The sequence below is a fragment of the Archocentrus centrarchus genome, chromosome 3 (genome assembly GCF_007364275.1).
Source record: "Archocentrus centrarchus isolate MPI-CPG fArcCen1 chromosome 3, fArcCen1, whole genome shotgun sequence".
Taxonomy (NCBI): Eukaryota; Metazoa; Chordata; class Actinopteri; order Cichliformes; family Cichlidae; genus Archocentrus; species Archocentrus centrarchus.
The window spans coordinates 9,562,432-9,582,830 of NC_044348.1; the positions used below are offsets into that span (position 1 = coordinate 9,562,432).

At 40.8% G+C, this 20,399-nt stretch overlaps 1 protein-coding gene, 1 long non-coding RNA gene and 1 other non-coding gene across 4 annotated transcripts in view; 2 read left to right on the plus strand and 1 right to left on the minus strand.

The window, feature by feature from the left end:
• Positions 1-13,153, minus strand: part of LOC115800824 (protein TANC1-like) — a 49,773-nt gene extending 36,620 nt beyond the window's left edge. Inside the window, exons 1-4 of the mRNA XM_030758374.1 lie at positions 13,059-13,153; positions 11,381-11,511; positions 8,482-8,782; positions 7,519-7,800 (exon numbers count right to left, since the gene is read on the minus strand). Of these exons, the coding sequence (XP_030614234.1) occupies positions 7,519-7,800; positions 8,482-8,782; positions 11,381-11,461 (664 nt within the window). The 5' untranslated portion in view covers positions 11,462-11,511; positions 13,059-13,153. The remainder of the gene's footprint in view (positions 1-7,518; positions 7,801-8,481; positions 8,783-11,380; positions 11,512-13,058) is intronic.
• Positions 13,154-18,102: 4,949 nt separating this feature from the next.
• On the plus strand, positions 18,103-19,962 carry LOC115778065 (uncharacterized). 2 transcript variants are annotated; one of them, XR_004019748.1, is made up of 4 exons: positions 18,103-18,271; positions 18,858-18,948; positions 19,272-19,345; positions 19,746-19,962. It is a non-coding gene; the product is annotated as an uncharacterized LOC115778065 (long non-coding RNA). The 2 variants fall into 2 exon arrangements; XR_004019747.1 differs by having other exon boundaries at positions 18,107-18,271; positions 18,861-18,948.
• Positions 19,375-19,507, plus strand: LOC115778416 (small nucleolar RNA SNORA31). The gene has a single exon (XR_004019789.1). It is a non-coding gene; the product is annotated as a small nucleolar RNA SNORA31 (small nucleolar RNA).
• Positions 19,963-20,399: the final 437 nt, after the last annotated feature.

Sequence of the window (20,399 nt, forward strand, 5' to 3'; positions counted from 1 at the left end):
AAATTAGTAGGCTGTGTAGAATCACAGAGCGGGGTTGCCAGATGCTGAGACACATAGTGCACAGAGGTTGCCAGCTTTCTGAAGGATCAATCACTACAGACCTCCAAACTTCATGTCGTCTTCAGATTAGCTCAAGAACAGTGTGTAGAGAGCTTCATGGAATGGGTTTCTGTGGCTGATCAGCTGTTCAGCTGCATTCAAGCCTTACATTACAGAGCACAATGCAAAGCGTCACATGCAGTGGTGTAAAGCACGCCGCCACTGGACTCTAGAGCAGTGGAGACGTGTTCTCTGGAGTGACGAATCACACTTCTCCATCTGGCAGTCCGATGGACAAGTCTGAGTTTGGCGGTTGCCAGGGGAACAGTACATTTCTGACTGCACTGTGTCAAGTGTAAAGTTTGGTGGAGGGGGGATTATGGTGTGGGGTTGTTTTCAGGAGTTGGACTTGACCCCTTAGTTCCAGTCAAAGGAACTCTTAATGCTTCAGCATACCAGGACATTTTGGACAATTTCATGCTCCCAACTTAGTGGGAACAGTTTGGGGATGGCCCTTTCATGTTCCAACATGACTGCACACAGGTGCACAAAGCAGGTCCATAAAGACATGGATGCACGAGTTTAGTGTGGAAGAACGTGACTGGTCCTGACCTCCACTTGACAGAACACCTTTGGGATTAATTAAAGCAGAGACTGCAAGCTAGGCCTTCTCATCCAACATCAGTGTCTGACCTCAAAAAAGTGCTTCTGGAAGAATGGTCAAAAATTCCCAGAAACACACTCCTAAACCTTGTGGAAAGCATTCCCAGAAGAGTTGAAGTTATACCTGCAAAGGGTGGGCCTACATCATATTAAACCCTATGGATTAAGAATGAGATGTCACTCAAGTTCATATGTGTGTGAAGGCAGACGAGCGCATACTTTAAGCAATAGAGTGTACCATGCCAGGTTTCACATTTTTTTTGTCTATTACTAAGCAAGTCAACCAATTATAAAGTCACAAATTCTTGATGTAATTTATCCAAAGGACATGACAAACTAAAGACTGATATGCAAATGATCATTTGTTTGCCACCTTTCGTGACTTGCATGATGTACTCAGGTGTGTGGTGTGGACAAATGACTCTAGGAAATCTGCATTGGTTTTCTATTAAAAAAAAAAAAAGTATTTCGAGAGCTGGAGGTAGTAGTGGTTTTAGACATTTTTCTGGCATAAATTTTTGAGAGGCCATTTTTAAAAATTCCATTATCTGGAAAACTACTTGAGCTAGGTCCTTCAAATCTTTTAGGGTAAATCTTTAGTACTATGGCTCTGTGAATATGGACTCTCGAGCTCAAGTTAACATAGAATGATGGATGCTTGAAATATTTGGATGTCTGATCTCTGACAGCAGATTTGGAGGCCTTTAGAAGCCACAGTTTTGCAGGTAGGGTGATATATTTACAGCTTCTTGTATACAAGCAACATAATAAGAGTCCAAATCAGGTAAATCGATTCACACATAATAAAGCCTGAATACTGGAAAAATAACACATTTTCATCCAATTTCAGTGTGATTTTACTCAGGTAATGACACCATGTACCAACACCAAATTAACCTTATTAGAAAGAGTAGGTTTCTGTTAATGTTATATCCAAAATCTGTGAGGGCATTCTCAAAATGAATTCATGAAATACTCATAATTATGGAAAGATTGTTTCAGAGGCAGAGAATGATGTTTGAATTCAATTTGTGGACCCTCGCGGCCCAGCAAGAAGATTATTCTGAACAAGAAGAGAAGACGTGTGCTGGATGCCATTACAACACATAATCTATTTAAGAAATGTAAATGTAAAAACAAACAAACAAAAAACTAAATCTGTTTTATGGTGGGTCATGTGCTCAACTATTTCTTGGTGAGGACCATTATGTAACGCACAATACAAGAGCAAACTGGCAATGCAGATTCTGTTAGCACTGGACTATGACTGGATGTATGGAATTAGTTTAGTGCTGATATTACGCTGCAACAGATACCACCCAATGCTGACTTACTCCATCATAAACTACTAGATCATAAAGACTAGAAATTGATTTTATTGGCTTTTAAAAACTGTAATATATTATTTTATATTTTTATTTTTTACAAAAAGAGATCCACATGAAAGATAATGGCAGATATATAGTCTGGATATATTTTATTCCATTTATGTACCCTGACAGCATCCTCAAAAACAGTAACTGAAAAAAAGAGAAGAAAAAAAAAAAACATTTGCCAAGATAGGCGTTGTATGTGTGTGTGATTTTTGTGTAGGGTTTGTGGTTCACTTTGCATTATTGTGAGTTTTTTTATTTCAAATAGAACAGGAATTGTTTATAACTGAGTACCAAACTGCATCACGATACATGAAAATTTTTATATTGTCTGAATGCTGTCCCCATCTCACAATGGTAAAGAATCCTTTTAAAACTTCATGGATCTAGATGGCAATCTGGATCAACAGTGTCAACATCAATTGTTCCTTGTACCACACCCAAATACTCCAGAAATTTTCACTGAGTTATCCTGCTAATGGACATACAGACAAACCTCTCCACCTTTATTACTTTTATTACCTCTCCACCGATCGGTGGGCAAGATAATAATGATCTGGAGTCACATTGTAAGCAGCCCAGTCAAACACTCATGTTACTTAGCAGTCTGAGTCTTATTAATCTCTACAGGCCGTCCCAATTCCAGTTATAATGCACAGTCAAAGGGGACGTGGCTTAGTAAGATGCTGAAAACGATCAGCCCCCAAGCACGAACCACAGTGCTGTACTGAAAGAGCCACGCAAGCTGTTTCTTTTTGTTTCCAGTCTTTCGGCCAAGCAAAGCTAACTGCCTGCTCACTGCAACATTACGCAAAAACTACCAGGCTGCATATTAGAAACCTCAGCAGAGAGGTGGGGCACTGGCAAAGGAAGAAGTCTTTAATGTGGGAATCTGGATCACGCTCTAAAAAAAAAAAAAAAAAAACTACAAACTAAGGCACGCGCCTCAGCACAGGATGTACTCTCCTAGTATCCCTCCAGCTTTATTTGGCCCCACCACTTCAGAAAACGTCCTGTACTGTTCTGTTATCATAACCAGGATGCTCCAGTCTCCTTAAAGCCCAGTGGCACTGACGTATCAAATAATAAAGAACATTAATACGCTGCCACTGAAGCATCTTAGACCATATTTGTAAGAGCAGACTGTAGTAAGCAGAGACAGATACCCCCCCCCACCCCAGAAAAAAAAAAATACTGAAAGTACAGATAGTTGATGCAGCTAATTCATACAAGATACTCAGTGTATAACTTTAGAAATAAAAAGCTTTAGGCACCCCTGCGAGAAGCTACTTCATCCATCCATTCTGCACATTTTCTTCATGATCACATTAATACAAACGGAGACAGAATGGTGCTGAAGTTTAGCTCTGTCTTAGAGTTTAAATTATGTCTGGACTAATTGCACAATAAAACATTAACATCTGCACTGGAACAACTCTTATTACACACAGTATATTAAATACACACAGACTGTAATCTACATATTCTTCTCATTTCTTTGCTCTTGATGCTCTGCTGCTAATAAATGTTTCTGTTTTACATACACTAATAGATAGACTACATATTCCATATACACAATCCATACTACTATCCATTAACTTGACACCATCAGGTCTGAATGAGCATCCTGGTCATTTTTCCATGAATCACAGAAGCAATCTTCTTAGGTAAGACCTAGCAACATTTACATTGTAGTTTCTGAAAAAATTATATATTTGTCACACTTACATGTTTCAGATCATCAATCACATTTAAATATTAGCAAAAATAATATAAAATGCAGTTTTTAAATGATGACTTCATTAATTAAGAGAAAAAAAGCTATCCAAACCTAACAGGCATTATGTGAAAAAGTAATTGGCGCCTCTTGTTAAATCATGTGATTAACCACATTTTTTGGAAAGCTGAGTTCAGTTTTACTAGCAACACCCGAGCCAGATCTGCTGAATCAAGAAATCACTCAAACAGAAAAAGTAGGTTAAAAGATCTCAAAAAGCAACACATCATGCCACGATCTAAAGGAAGTAATCAAACTATAGAGCAAGCCCCAGGGCTGCTCCTTTATGGCTGCACACAGGACAAAGTCTGAGCATTAAATTTTTCCACATTTCAGTACTAACATGGTCCATAAACCTCAGACAGTATAAAGCACACAGTTCACATGTGCTCAGTTGCCAGGGGTGCACACTGAGACTCTCTAAAAATCACAAATGTGATTTCTCTCTCTCTCTCTCTCTCTCTCTCTCTCTCTCTCTCTCTCTCTCTCTCTCACACACACACACACACACACACACACACACACACACACACACACACACACAAAGTTCTCTACAATTTCAAATCTGTCACAGAATAGATGTTACATAATTAAAATAAAACCTTTACTGTAAAGCCTTTATTGCAGTGAGGACAGATTTATAATCAGTTGTCAAAATGAGGATTCTTTCCTCTGACTTGATGGACTTTCAGCATCATAAGGCAGCAAGATCCATCTGAGAGAGTTCTATGAAGTGAAAGAGAGCTGCATGCATTTATGAATATGGAACAACACTGGTAACTTTGTTAATTATTATGCTATTTCTAATCTATACACTCACTGGCCACTTTGTTAAGTACACCTGTTCAACTGCTTCTTTAGGTAAATATCCAATTAGCTAGTCACATGGCTGGAACTCAGTGCGTGTAGTCATATGAATATGGTCAAGATGACCTGCTTAAGTTTAAATAAAGAATAAATAAGAATGGGGGAGAAAGGTGAATTAAGCGCCTCTAAATGTGGCATTATTGTTGGTTGGAGTATTTCAGAAACTGCTGATTTACCAGGATGTTTCCCACACAGCCATCTCTAGGGTTTGTAATGGTTTACAATGTTGGTACTCTGTGCACAAAAATGTCCTGTTGATGCCAGAGGTCAGAGAAGAATGGCCTTCAAGCTGATAGGAAGGCAAAATAACCACTCCTTCCTTAAAGTACACAGAAGAGCATCTCTGAATGCACAACAACCTGGAAGCAGATAGGCTACAGCAGCAGAAGATCACACTTGCTACTTTGCCACCGCTGAGGAGCCGGTGCTCGTGCCAGTCCTGGTGCTGGTTTCAATGAACGGGCGAAACGCTTAAGAATAGGCCCGCGTTTCTGTGAACTGCTCCTTTACGTATGAGTGGGGGCGGGTCCTCGTCTGGACACAGAAGCCAAAACGCACAAACGTGGAAGAACACGCTCCCCTTTCTTGTGCTGCAAATACGTTTTATGGTCCAAACCAAACTACTGCAGCATCTGTGTGCGGCACAGAGGTAAACACAGACAGCGATTAGAGTAAGACGACAAGTACACACTTTGTGTCCTTTTATCTGTGATATGAACTGATACAAAGCCGCAAGTTCAGCCTTAGAGCCCAACCTAATTCACAGCCGTGAAAATCGCTTCGCTTTTCTCATGTAATACACATGTAATATGGTAGAAAACTTGATGTTGAGATGGCAGAGTCACGCCCTTCTGCCGCTTTCGTCACGTGTTCTTGGTTCGAGACCAGCTAGAGATGAACCCGTTTTTCAGCCGAGCACCGAGTGCTTCCGCGGTGGAAAACCCGCATAATGGTTCAAATAAAGGCACCGGCTCTGGAACCCTGTTGGTGGGAAAGCGGCTACTGTGTGCCAGACCAGTCAGTTACAGGAAACTGAGGGTACAATTCACATGGGCTCACCACAATTGAACAACAGAAGATTGGAAAAACATTGCCTGATCTGATGAGTCTCAATGACTGCTGCCACATTCAGATGCCAGGGTCAGAATATGGTGTAAACATGAAAGCAAGGATCCATCCGCCATGCATCAAAAGTTCAGGCTTGTGGTGATGTAATTGCGAGGAGGATATCTTTTTGACACACTTTGTGCCCCTTAGTACCGACTGAGAATTGTTCAGCACCACAGCCTACCTGAGAATTGTTGCTGACCATGTCCATCCCTTTATGACTACAGTGTACCCATCTTCTGATGGCTGCTTCCAGCAGGATAACACACCATGTCACAAAGCTCAAATCATCTCAAACTGGTTTCTTGAACACGACAATGAGTTCCCTGAACTCAAATGCCCTCCACGGTCACCAGATCTCCATCTGGTAGACTACCTTTGGGATGTGGTGGAACAAGAGATTTGCATCGTGGATGTGCATCTGCAGCAACTGTGTGATCATGGTTAGGAATAAAGCTGCGAGGAACATTACCATAAAAATGACATATTGCCGAATGACAAAATGCCATTCAATGAAAAGCCTTTGTGTTTTAATCTGAATCTAACCAGAGCACAAGCTTATAAAATTTTATTTCTTTATATTCTCATCTGCCTGCAGTTTGTCTTCTGGTAGCCTGACACTAATGCTACTGTAAATGCCTAAATTTCAAGTTTTAAGTTTAATTTGATCTTGTCTTATGATGTATACCATCATATACATATTTACACTACTCCTCTATGTCTAATTGCTCATGAAGATGAAGTAAAATTCTAACAGCTACATGCAGCCTGTTTCATCTTGATACTGAATTTCATCAAGAGTGCCTAAATGAAAGCACCAGCTGACAGAAGAAACTGGCAGGCGTTACTGTGAATCCACTCCTTAGGGAATCTCTTCTTTTGCTCCCACTACAAATGAACTGACATCTAAAGGAAGAAAAAGAGCCTCATGCATTAGCAAAGATCGTGACTGTAGAGGGAGGGGGGTATTTTTATGACAACTGGAGGCCTCCCAGGACTTTTAACTGGTACTGCTCACTGTGTGCATCCAGCCTCAGTGGTAAGTAGAGCACCAGCACATAGTGCAGTGAAGTTCAGTTCTGCATCACAGACATTTTCTAAATTATGCTTTCACTGCATTGCACGAATAGTTTGAGAATATCAAGTTAACAATCAATTGCTATTCAGTCAATATTAATCAGTCCATTAATTAATCACTCGGGTCACAGCTGCCATATTCATACTCTCATTAGCCCACTTCATCTACAGTATAATGGCATCTTTTAACAACTCACTCACTAGCTCAGTAATTATGAGTCATTTGTTTAATGTGTACAAGAATGGAGGTGTAAAAATGGCATGTTTGGTTTTTACGTGTGTGTTTGGGGGGTTGGGGGGGTGGGACTATTTCTTGGCTGGGAAAATTAACTTCCTGGAGTCTCTGTTGGTTGACGAGCAACCTAGAGGTGACAGCAAGACCCCAGGAAATACGCGGTAATTAGGCGGACTGTATTCCCTTTAGACAACTGTTTCCTTCTGTTTCCAGACCTTTGACTAGCTTAGCTCGGCTACACCAGTTTCATACAGAACTGAGAGATATGAATATCACCAAACCATCAGCAATGCAAAAGGTTCACAATCCCAAATCTCTCAAAGTTAATCCATTTCTTTAATCGCAGAGCAACAGGGGAACACAAAGAAGAGGAAATGTACCTGCCACTGAATTTGGACGGGGCATCGCAAGAGAGGAAGTGCTGTGTAAGTGGTGCTGTGGGAGGGGCCTTTTCGGTGCTGGTGGAGTTCTGGGCTCCATGATGTCAGTTCTAAGTAAGGCCTCATCTGGTTGGGCTGTGAGATTGTCCCTGGCTGGCCTGGGATGGCGGTCCTCATTTGCATGGCCCATTACGCCACCGCTTCCCTCCGGGCCTTCGTCCTTAGTGAGAACCTCACTGGAGACGCTGCGCTCCTCATTCTCAGAAGAACTAGTGATTGTTGCTGAGCAGTGAAGACAAAAAATATGGTTAACAGAGTCAAAAAAAAAAAAAAGAGAGAAAAAGAACATCTGGCATGCAACTTCTTACTTCCACATGCTTATAAATGCCTAAAAACAAAAAATATATATACATTTACTCAATCAACAATAAAATGAACATTTTTTAAAAAGAAAAATCTGATATCCACTCAAAAGTTTTATTGTACTTGATGGGCCCTCTGCCTTTTTGTATTCAACTATAAATACAAACTCTATTTAAAGAGAAAAAAAGTGTCCTATTTTGGGAGAATCAGACCCGTAAGCAACAAAGACAGCAGTGTCCCAGTTTTGACAGGAGGGAGCTGAAGCCTGAAGGCTGAAGCGACACAAACAGCGAAACTAGCTGTGGGGTAGAGGTGCACATTTCACAAAGATAGTGATGTTCCATCTCTCTAACTTTCAAATAGCATGTAGGAAGGTGTGGCAAAGTAAGGAAGAGTCATATTTCATTTCCCTGATTTCATATTATGATAAATAGGTCAGTGATGCTTGTTTAGTTCCCTCTTTTTTAACTTCTGTTGATGTACGACTAGACATCTGTGTTGGACATGCTTCACTATGTGTGAAAAAAAAAAACAAAACACAATCTGAACTCATGAAGTATGAATAGATATAATGTAGAGACACATAGTAGCTGCTTTCACCTATAATTCCACTATCCTTGCTCTCCAATGTTGAGGTGGGGCTTTGAGATGGAGGACCAGGGCTGCTCCCAGTGATGAGTCCAGAAGCAGGGCCAGGGGCAGAGCTGGATGCAGGGCTGGAGAGGGTTCCGCTGGGGCTGGTGCCAGTGCCACAGTGGGGAGAAGGTAAGGGTAAAGGCTGGGGCAAAGACTGGCCTCCAGCACTGGTGCTCAGGGTGGACGAGGGGCTCTCTGAGCAGGGTGAGGCTGTGCTGCAGGTCAGAGTGGAGCTGGGGCTCCCCCCCTGAGCAGAGGAATCACACTGGGAAAAAAAAAAAAAAAGAAAGAAAAGTTAAGCCATGCATAAAGATGGAGAAAATGGCTCTGTGGAAAGTTATTTAACCACATTTAAGTGAAATTCTTCCATGTTGAATGTGGAGTAAATTAGCAGTGCCAATTACAAACTTTGTAGCAGCACTCTGTGTGACACTGTTCTTGTGCAGCGTTATGCGCAATTGTGAGTGAATATGTTTGAGTGTGCATGCAGATGGGGAGTGAAAAGATAATTCCAGTTATTTTCATCCTTGCTGTCATTTACCAGATTTTTTTCTAAAGACGGCTGGCTGTTGTCAAAACTAAAATCAATCAATGTAGACATTTAAAATTTACCATGCACATATTGCGATGTACCACAAAGAGCAAAGACAAAAAGTACAGAAAATCCAGTGAACGCAACATTGGTGAACACAGCATTGGGCTGTCTAAATGATGTTACTGGTGTTACTGTGATGAAAGCACATGATGGCTTGCTTTTGTACAGCGCACTGGATAGCAACTACATGTAAAGCTTTAAAGCGAAGCAAAACAGAAGAGATTTGGAAACAGGCAAGGATGTTTTTCAAGTCTGTTTCCGGCCATTTCCCCTCTGATGATGAAATTTTTGTTACTCAGACCCAGGTGGAGCCTCGCGTACTTGCCCATTGTGCAGAGGTGGCTAAAGTACAGACATTCTTTACTCAAGTAGAAGTACAAATACTCTGGTAAAAGTTGAAGTACTGATTCAACTTCTTTACTCGGGTAATAGTGAAAAAGTACAGGCTCTGAAATGTATTCAAAGTAAGAAGGTAAAAAGTGGGGAAAAGAATCACAATTCACAATCAGTTCGATTGTGAGCTCTAGTAGATTTTCTTCGTGTACAGACTGATCAGCTGACCTGTGCTGCTGCTCTGAGGTTTACTGCTCTTTCCCGTTCCCTGCACTGACAGTATACTGTTTATACCATCTTCATTCTAGGCTGTATACAGTTTGTATAAAGATGGAATCCAGTGAATGAATCTAAGCAGCTTAAATTCAAATTTATCTCTGTTGCCCTTGACCCAGCCTAACACCGACCATGAACACCACAGCCACTCGAACACTTTAACTCCTGAGTATCGTACTGTAAGTGTTGCATAAATTATACAGTTTTGCCTTTTTTTTTTTATCTCTGTGTGCTATAAGCCCCAGTGATACACCTAGAAGATTGTTTCTTATCTGTTATTGTTCCCTTCATTTACACTCAAACCCATTAAATGTTTGAAAGCTCACAGTGTCGTTCAATAATATCTTCCCTTAGATGATTAAACCTAAAGTAAGGGGCCTGTTTTGAAAATGTAAGGAGTAAAAAGTACAGAAAAAATAAATATTCAAGTAAAGTACAGACACCTGAAAATTCTACTTAAGTACAGTAACAAAGTATTTGTACTTCATTACTTCCCAGCTCTGCCAATATGGGAACCATAGCATGGCAAGTAAGTATTTAATAGTGAAAAAATCCACAAAGCTAAGAGACAGGTTAAAAAAAACCTATCAACACATCTATCAACAGACAGCCCTCAACCCTTAAATTCACCTTTAGAAAGAAAAGAAAACAGACACACAGACATAATTAAAGTGCATATCACTATAGCAGCACTGCAGTAAATGACATTATACGATGAATATCATGTTTTTCTTTAGGTTGTCAAAAGGCTGTTGGTCTATCTCCATAACTCTGCTGTTTATACTGTGATGTTTTCCATGATGTTTGTAAGTTAGATACATTTTAATCTATGGTTTTAATGCAATGAGGTTTTTATCATTGTCTCTTAAAAGGAAACTTTCCACTGGTCTGTAAAAACACCTTTAAAAGTCCATATACATGCCTATATATTAAAAATGTTCAACTTTTTACCTGTGAAGGGAGTGAAAAATGAAAAATATATGAAGTCAATCAATTTTTTTTTAAATTGGCATTTTTTTTAAGAAGTCTTTTCTTTTTTGAATAATCCTTATACTTTTATTCGATCACATACATTACAGGTCTCTTCATTACTGATGCAACATTTCTGCAACACAGAGAATGAAGGGAGACAGGCCTGCAGAGTTTAAACAGCTCACTGTTATTCCCTTTATACCAAAGCCTCATCTGTCTTAGCCAGGACAACCCACATTCCTCATATGAGCTTTGCTATCTCTGTGAAACTGACTGAATCTGGAGCTCAGGTAGTGGAATGAGGCTGCAAAAATGGGCCATGGCTGAACCATGCAAAGGCATAAAGATGGAGCGACATTAACTCTTCATACGGAGAGGTTAAACTACTCGGGTACTGAGTATAAAAGCCCTGTAGACACATGGCAAAGCAATTAATAATGATACAAAATATATATATAAAGATCCATTTCTCCAAGGGTGATTTGAGTGCTCAAAGCACACACAGTACACAATGTTTCCTGCATGGCAGCAGCTTAAAATGCGGTCAAATGATCATTAATAAGCAGTATTCACATGTTTAAAGAAGACTGTGGCAGCAATCTGAAGGTTGTTTTTGTTTTAAACCATCCATTCCCCTTTTTCTGTGACGTGAGAGTATGGGGCCAGTTAATCAATATGCGGCCTTACCTTCTTTTCCCTCCTGTCCTCCATAGGAGAGCTAGCAGTGCCAGGCGTTGTTTCTCCCAGTAAGAAGCATAGTCTGGTCATTAGTTCCTGGTTAGAGAGGGAGGAGCCAGGCTGTGGCTCCACGTGGAGGTCTGGAAGATACACACATTCAGGACACGGGGATTAACAAGCATGAAAACACATGCCAAATGAAGCCACCATCAAACTGATGCTACGGATTCAGCGCAGCTTGCTTTTGAGCTTCCCACCCAGCAGCATTGGCAGTGGACTGCAAAAAATATATGCATCCACAGGTCAGCGCAGCCCCAGCTGCACTGATTATGAATGCACAGACAGTGGCTTTCCAGTCCCCGGTTGATGCAGCAGCGAGAGGTTGTGTGAGGTTGTGAGTTTGCCCATGCTCACGCCTGCCAGGTGCTCTCGGTTAAGAGACGGGTTGTGAATTTCAATGAGCTTGGTGTAGGCTCTGGAGCAGAAAAGAGGAGTGCCTCAGCTCTGCCTCCACTGTTGCTCCTGGAGAGACTGGGTGACACAGGCCATGTGCTGCATTCATTTATCACTGTTTAAGGCTCCCCAATGCTCTGACCTCCAACCCCTGCTCCTTTACAGTCCGTGCTCACATCAGCAACTATACAATTTTCACGTCTCTGCGCTTTACCCAGCCAAGCAATACATTCCTTGATTCTCACACCTCATCCATGTACTGTTATCAGCTGAGTAACATGCATATTGAGTAGGCATATAAACAGGATGACAGGACATCACGGATTACAGGAACAGCTCACTCCTCCTCGCAAACATCTTTTCGTTTGGACATCACATTCAGTTCACACTCCCTCCACTGAATCTCTCATTCTGGCTCGCTCTCTGCCTTTAAAGATACTGCATCACATCACTCTTATGGTCACCCAAATTGTGCACCAAACACAAGTCAAATCTTGAGAGGAAAAGGGCCAATTCTGAGAGGCAGGTTGGGTCATTTTTTTTTTGTTGTTGTTTGTTTTGGAAGGTGCCCCAGTTACAGCTTTCCTTATTGTAGCCTTTGTTGGTACTCTTTTCACAGCTTGGGAATCTGCGGAAGGCTTGGGCAGTATGTGTATTTCGGCGAGGAGGAGGAGGGAAAACTTTGCATTTACTCAGCGGAGCACTGAGATCCAATCTGGAGTAACATGAGGACACACCGAATGTCCAGTTCTATTCATCAAACCACCTAGCTGTTGCCATTGGAAACGGGAAGCTGAGAGGTGCCTGGCAACCAGGATAGAAGATGCCTCATAAAATCTGTTTAGCCCAAGGGTAGCCCTCTGGACAGAAACAGAGAGAAAGCTGGCAGAGATGTCGTATTTACACCATTATTGCTTTCATCTAACCTCAACTATGTAAGCAATATAGAGAGAAGTCAGGGTGATGACTCAAGAGAAACTGTGATAAAACAAATCCAGTCTCATCCATACCATTAATATGACACAGGAACCACTGTCCTTATATACATCTGACAGAAAAAAAACACACTCAGCAAAGCCTTTTAGATGTAATTAACCCACACTCACTTTCACTTGTATCTCACATCATTCAGTCTCTCACCTATACCCCATTCTCATTCAGCTCCACTGATCAATACCTGCAAAACAACAGGCACAAAGATGCTAAACGCACGCCCACATGCTCCCGTTCTCACCTCTGTGGTCTGTCTTGCCACGGCATGAGGCAAAGACAAGTGGTTCTTTCGCGCTGGAAGAGCCATCCACATACTCCAGCCTCCTTAACCGTCCTTTGGCCACAGCAAAGAGGCAGAAGGGAAAGGGAGGGAGGGAGGGAGAGCACCCAGGGTGGGAGGGGGGAGGGATTGAGGGTGGAGGTAGGGAGGGATATGAAAGAAAGTGAGAGAGAGAGAGAGAGAGAGAGAGAGAGTGAGAGAGAGACACAGAGTGAGAGAAATTAAGCCTCCTCAGATGAGATCTGTGGTGCAGAATTTGAATTGTGTCCCATGAGTATAAAGAAGAATGTACACAGTGTAAGCCATGCATGCAAACAATACAACATTCACTGGACTGTAGGCGTTTATCTATAATATATTAACACTGCTAATATATGTGTGTGTGTGTGTGTGTGTGTGTGGTGGTAAGGACAGCGGTGCACTCTGATGTGTGTGGGTGTGTCTCGTTTTATGCAACATCTCAGGGTTCTTTGAGGTGCAGATTCTTCAGGAATGGAGACCATTTGAGGATGAGATGTTTGCACTGACATGGACTTGTTTTTTTTTTCCTTTAGACTCAAGGCTGTTTAGTGTTTGAATCATGCAAGTGAATTGAGAAACACTCTGCAGTCTAACATGCTGTTCAATATTTGATTTTGCATGATCACCAAATAAAAGATTGTGTATATGTATATATTCTTACTGTAAGTTTCATTCTCATATCTATTCGGGAGGGAAAACAAGGCAGTGCTGCATGCAATGAAATGCAATAGCACCTTTTTCTGAATGACTGTACTTTTTGCAGGACACTGCCACCTAGTGTTTTCTCTAAGGTGAAGCACCTCAGGTAAATATGAAGTCTGCTTTCTTTTCATGCAACAATTCCAGACAGGTTCATATATGGAAAACATTGCAGAACTTGCAGCTTTTTTGAAAAAAAAAAAAAAGTATTACATCTGAAAATATTTACTGCATGTTCTAAGTGCTTATAAGCTTTAGAATGTTTAAAATTAAAGATTCACAAAACACTGATTAACCCTCACTGTGAAGCATCCTGTAAGTACAGAGTTGCTCACCTTAAACCTGACATGTAACCTCACCTTAAACCAGTATATACAAGCAGGATTGTTGTGACATCACACAGACAAATCCAGGCCTACTATGCAACTTCCAAAAGTGTTATAGAAAGGTTGAGACTGCCAGTCTACAAACACTGAGAATTATCTTTTTCTGGTATTAAAGTGGTACTTTTATGTGATGACATACTGTACTATGCCATTTTTTATTTAACAAAAACCAAACCAAAGTGGATACGGAGCAGCCAGGTGCTGATAATCAAATGCACTTGATTAAATGCACAGCTCCACACTTTGAGAAAACCAAACACAGCATATCAACACCAACACTAATACCAACTGTCGAGCACAGTGTTGGAAGGGTGATGATTTGAGTTTGCTTTGCAGCCACAGGACCTGAGCACATTGCAGTCACTGAGTCGACCATGAACTCCTCTGTATACCAAAGTATTCTTGAGTCAAACGTGAGACCATCTCTCTGACAGCTAAAGCTTGGCTGAAATGGGTCACGCAACAGGATGATGATCCCAAGCACAGCAGCAAAACTACAACATAATCAAGGTACTGCAATAGCCCAGTCAAAGTCCAGACCTCAACCTGACTGAAATGCTGTGGTGAGACTTTACAAGAGTTGTGCATAAATGAATGCTCTTAAACCTCAATGACCTCAAGCAATTAAGCAATGCCAAAGAAGAGTGCAGCAAAATTCCTCTACAATGATGCATGAGAGACTGATAAAGTCATACTTCAAGTTATTGCTGCTTAAAGTGGTGAATCACGGGGTGCACGTTTGCTCACTCTGCTCTTGCATTGTGGCTTAACTTTTGTTACATAAATAAAGACACAGTGTAATGTATTTTATAACTATTTTATGACTAGGTCATTTTTTAAAAACCATGTCCTGATAGGTAAAACCTCAGAACTGAAAGAGGGGGTGCTTTCTTTTTCACATAACTGTAAATCTGAGCCGTGTAACTGAATCTACTTCTGACATTTTGTCATTTTCAGTTTATTGAAAATGACAGATCAACATTAAAAACATGGGAAGCAAAAGAGAAGAAAAGGTCACGTAACAGTACTTTTCTGCAACAATCACACAAGGACCACGTGAAACAGATTTCAACATGTGTCCCAATTCACAGCTATTTACGTGATGAAAAAAAATATGCTTACTTCTCCTGCCAACAGTACATGTGATAAGAAATTGGCCTTAAATTAATGTTTGGTTTATTTTCTCTTTGATCATGACCTAAAACATGACTTAATATTTTGTATATAGATCCAAAATAATATAATACTTCAAAAATGACCTACCTAATTGAGGTTTCTTGCCTTAAGTTATGTCACTTAATTATTTACTCTGACAATCTGTCAACATGTTTTTGGCCCCTGGAGGCATGGTCTGCATGCACTTGGATTTTCTGTCACATGTATGGGAACAGCTGAACGCACAGACGATCCCCGCTAATCAAGGCAAAGCCGTGAAAGCATTCTGTTATTTTTGCAGCGAGTCCCTGTCGCACACCTCCTTGTCACTCTCAGTTACATACAGCACATTTAGACCACGCTTTGTTTTGATCATTTCAAACGAACCCACCTGGGAACTTGCTGCACGACTGGGAGGGAACAATGTCAGCCTGGTGAGGGAGAAGAGGCGAGGAGGGCAAAGAAATGGACATGCCCTTGGACAGTCTCTTCAGTTTGACCGGGCTTTCTGTGCAGCCGCCGTCACGGTCCTGGAAGCGAGTGTCACGCTGGCCGCTACCCCTCTGCAAGGTGCTGTGGGTGTACAGCTCACCACCTGCGTGGAATACACAGGTGTAGAGAGCAGACAGAGGTGGGCAGGTGTTGAGTTAAAAGCAGAGTTAGCACGGTACAGCAGATTTAACATACTGCAGAAAGTGAGAGCAAGCATCAGCCTATAAAATATGTCTCACAGAAGGCTGCGACACAGCAAACATATCGTGTCTCGAGGCATATTTCTTAATGAGGTAATGGAAAGTTGGCATTGCCCGATCATCTATTTAAAGGAATGGGATCACACTCATTAAACAGGCTACAGTTATTATCTTTCAATAGTTCAATCATTTTCATGTCGAGCTTTTAAAGAGACTCTATAGTTTCCAAAGCATGTGATGACAGAAACTTGCCACTTATATACTGATTATATGTGAGTGCCACAGTTTGCCCTGTAGCATAATTAAGCCATTCACTACCTTCTGCCTTGAATGAGTGCGTAGCCAAATAAGGAGTCAGAGGTCCACTGCCTAATCTACGAATTCATCTATTATGTTGTTGCACAATCCCTGAAAGTGTAGACTGATCATTGCCTTTTAATGGCAAGCTTTAAAGAAGGAGGCAAATCTCTGCAAATGATCAGAGAAAAGCCAGTGTACAGTAAACTTTATCGTTTTAATGAGACTGACACAGTTCTCCATCATCCTCTCTGTTCTTTCTACCCAGTGGAGCACACTATTAAATATTGATGGGCAACACGGTTGCTCTAATACCCAGCTCTACTTATGTTTACGTATCTCCGCTGCACAGTCTCAAATCACATCTTTACTGCGGCGAGTTGACAAGTTCACCCTGTTAAAAATACAAACAGCTTCATTTCATCTGTGACAGACAATCCTACAAAACATTTAACTTGTTTACAGAAGACACACCAGCTTCATGCCAAGTGCACAGATGCATCTGCTGCAATCACAACTTGCTCGCAAATTCTTCTGGCATTCAGTATGTGTTTAGTAGGTCAGGATGTTTGCTTAACCCACTCCAACTTCGCCTGACACACTTTAAATTCAAGCAGCGGGACACTGTGTGAAGGACGGAACACACTGATGAATTAGGCTAATTGAAATGGCTCTACTTAAATCACCCAAGAGAAGAGAGAGCCTGAATATTGCCATAAAATAATACCAGACTGAGTGTGTACAACATAACATACATGTTCCATATACAGTTTTGTGACCCAGAACAAAATACATACTGGATCACTGGGGAGTGAGGGGGAAGGAGTCAATTAAAGAAATACATGTCTAGAGTTGCAATGTCATTGTTAAGCATATATGCCTCATTTCTGTTACACAGGTACTACCAGTGGTTTCTGCTCCTACCTGAGTGCCTCTGGCTCTTTTTTTCTCCTCGTTTTCCTCCTCCATCTCTCTTGATTCCAAAAACTGCTCTGAACATACCTGGGCTGGCTGATGCTTCAACGTCTACTGCCTGTGGAAGGAAAAAAGTTAAATGTTTCAGGCAAAACTACCATGCTAAGAACTAACACGGCTAGTTGTTAATTCAGCTGCCGGGGAAATGCATTTAAATTGTGTTTTTGTTTTTTTTAAATAGACAATAATAAACATCTGGTCTTTATCAAATAGTTTGAACATTATTTGTGTACATTTTAGCATCGCAAAATTAAGTCTCAAATTACCTGTTCTTAAGTATTCTTTGATGCCTCCATGTCGTCACATACATCCACAGGAAGCTGATGGAGGAGCATTTAAACTCGCCGAGTCCAATTAAGAAGTGCTTCACCTCCACAAAATGATGGGAGAAGAGGTGGCGTCTTGCACATGCGCGTTGGCCTCGTGTTCGACATTTGATGGAAATCTCTTTACATGTTATATTCTTAATTACTTTTTATCTTAACCTGTGGTTGATGTTTGATGTATGGGCCATTTTAAATTTTATATTATTTTCTATAATCTATAATTATCATACCACACAGGCTAATATTAGTTTGTGCTCATACTCACTTAAAATAATGTAAAAAATATTTTAGTAGTAGTATTTCAGTAGTCTAACGTCACATAATTTTCTAAGGAAACTGTTTACAGTGAATATCAGTACAGCGCACTTTGTAAATCACAGTAAATACTTGCCGTGACCTACTGTGAACACCAGATGGCCACAGTGCAGATTACAAGCTCCCGTCCGGACTGAAGGGGGCGACAATGAGCCACCACCGGTATCCTTTATATTCTGCTCGGTAACCCCAGAGCGGTCCTTTCACTGATTGTACTCTGCTGTGTTCGGGTTATAGACGAGCGTGTCCTCTGAAACGTAAAATGCTTAATTTCGGCGCTTCATTCACCTTCCGCGACATGTTCAGCTGTAAGTATTTGCGTCGTTCCGTCAAGTTAAACAAAATTCAGTTTACGACGCGTATAGTTTTATTCTGAATCAGCAGACACGTGTAAATTAGCTCGAGCCATTTTGTATCACCAGTAAGAAAATGTTTTGTTCAAAACAAACCCGGCTTCTCAGTTTAAGCCCAAAATAACAGTTAAATTAGCGAAATGGGCTAAAAACCATTTTAGCTCATAAAGGATACCAGATTTAGCATAGCACCGGATGAGCTCTAGTGCTGCTAGTTAGCTCGTGCTAATACTAGCATGAGGTTTATATTTATCGTTACCGAGCGCAACTCCTGAGGACTGGGTGTATGAAGATTGAGCCGTTTGACTTGTTAATATTGGTCGACATTGTTCTGTTTAAACGTTACACTAAAACTAACGTCACTGTAGCAAAGTTAACCCTGAAAAACAAGCTAATGTGAAACCTAAACATGCGTTTTGTTCCACAATCACTCACTGAGTTACTTTTTTAACCCCTTGAACTAAACCTGCTCTCTGACCTTGTTGAAATGTTGAAGCATGTTTTTAACCTCATGACATTTTTTTTTTTTTTTTTTTTTAAGCAGATCCACCACTAGGTGGACACCTGCACGAGCCAGATGGAGGGTGACTGCTGTAATCATGGCAATGTCTGTCATTATGTGAGATGGGAAGGTGGGTACCAAGCAGTATGTGAAACTGCATGTGTTAAGTTTAACATTGTAAAGACTTTGCCACTCTTGAGTAGTTAAAGTGACCGTGCCTGGTCGCAAATGACATCTTTGACAGCCTGGGCTCTCTGCTGTGAGATCCTGGGTTATAATTTTTAGATGTGATATTAAATGTCCCTGCGCTTTCTGATCGCTCTTTTTCCATGGCGTCTCAGATTGAAGAAGGGAGGATAAATTAATACACCTGAACATGAAAACCTTGGTTACATATACTTTAAAGAAACAGTGTAACTTATTTTATTTTTTTTTCCCTATATTGGTGTCAAGGATAAGCATGGAGAAATGAAACCAGAGCTTTGAGAGGCTGTTGGGGAGTTGTGGACAAGAGCTGATGAATTCTGGTGAGTGCTTGAAATGTTTTAACTGGGGTTTGCATCCACTGATAGACCTGAAGCAGAGTTCATTGGCTTCTGGGTTTGCAAAAAGATGCTAAACTGAGCTTTCCTCACACTTTCTGACTGCTACATTTTATAGCAGCACAGATTGAATAGAGGAATACATTTTAAGCTTGTTAGGAATGGTAAAGTCCCACCTCATATTCCCTAAATGTTTTCAGTATTTCACCCAAAATACTGAATGAAGTTTGATATGTGCACATGCTGATGGTGTCTAGTCAAAACATGGTCAGTTGACTGTAGGGGTTGCTGAGATCTGGCTTTAAATTGCTTATTACAGGATGACCTTTTTGTGGTTGGATGTTTCTAAAAAAAAATTTTTTTTTTTTCCTCCTCCCTCTTGCAGGTAATGAGCCAGATGCATTGCAACAATTAAACCAAGCTTGCCCCAGTGGAACGTCGTCCTTCTGTTTCCAAAGAAACCAAAGTTTGTAATTATCATGTTTAGGTTTCATTGGCATATTTATAGCAGGTTTTCATCTGCCAACATTTTGCGGCACATACTGCATTGAGTTGGTGTGCAGTGTATCGAGCTGACTTTTTTTTTTTTTTTTTTATTCAAATAAAACTATTCAACCCTGTTTTGAGTGTATTTGTGAATTAATGTTTAACCTGTCAAACACAGCAGCACAAGTCACAGTAAACTGGAAGATTAAAAGTGAAGACAAATGTAGATTGTCTTGCAGTGTACTGAGTTTTGGTGGCTGTACTGCCACACTAACTGTAGGTAATTGATTGTAATCACTGAACTCTTATGTACACCCAGTCAGCTGCTCCTTAAAGGCAACTCTAATCAGCCAATTGCATGGCAGCAAGTTGATGCATTTAGGTGTGTAGACATGGTCAACATGACTTGAAGTTGAAACTGAGCATCAAATGGGGAAGAACAGTGAGTGACTTAACATGGTATGGCAGCTGTAAGAAAACCTGTGATTGATCCACGCTTATTTGTCTTCACCATGGTTTTGTTACTATTAAAAGATGACCAAGAATTCAACTT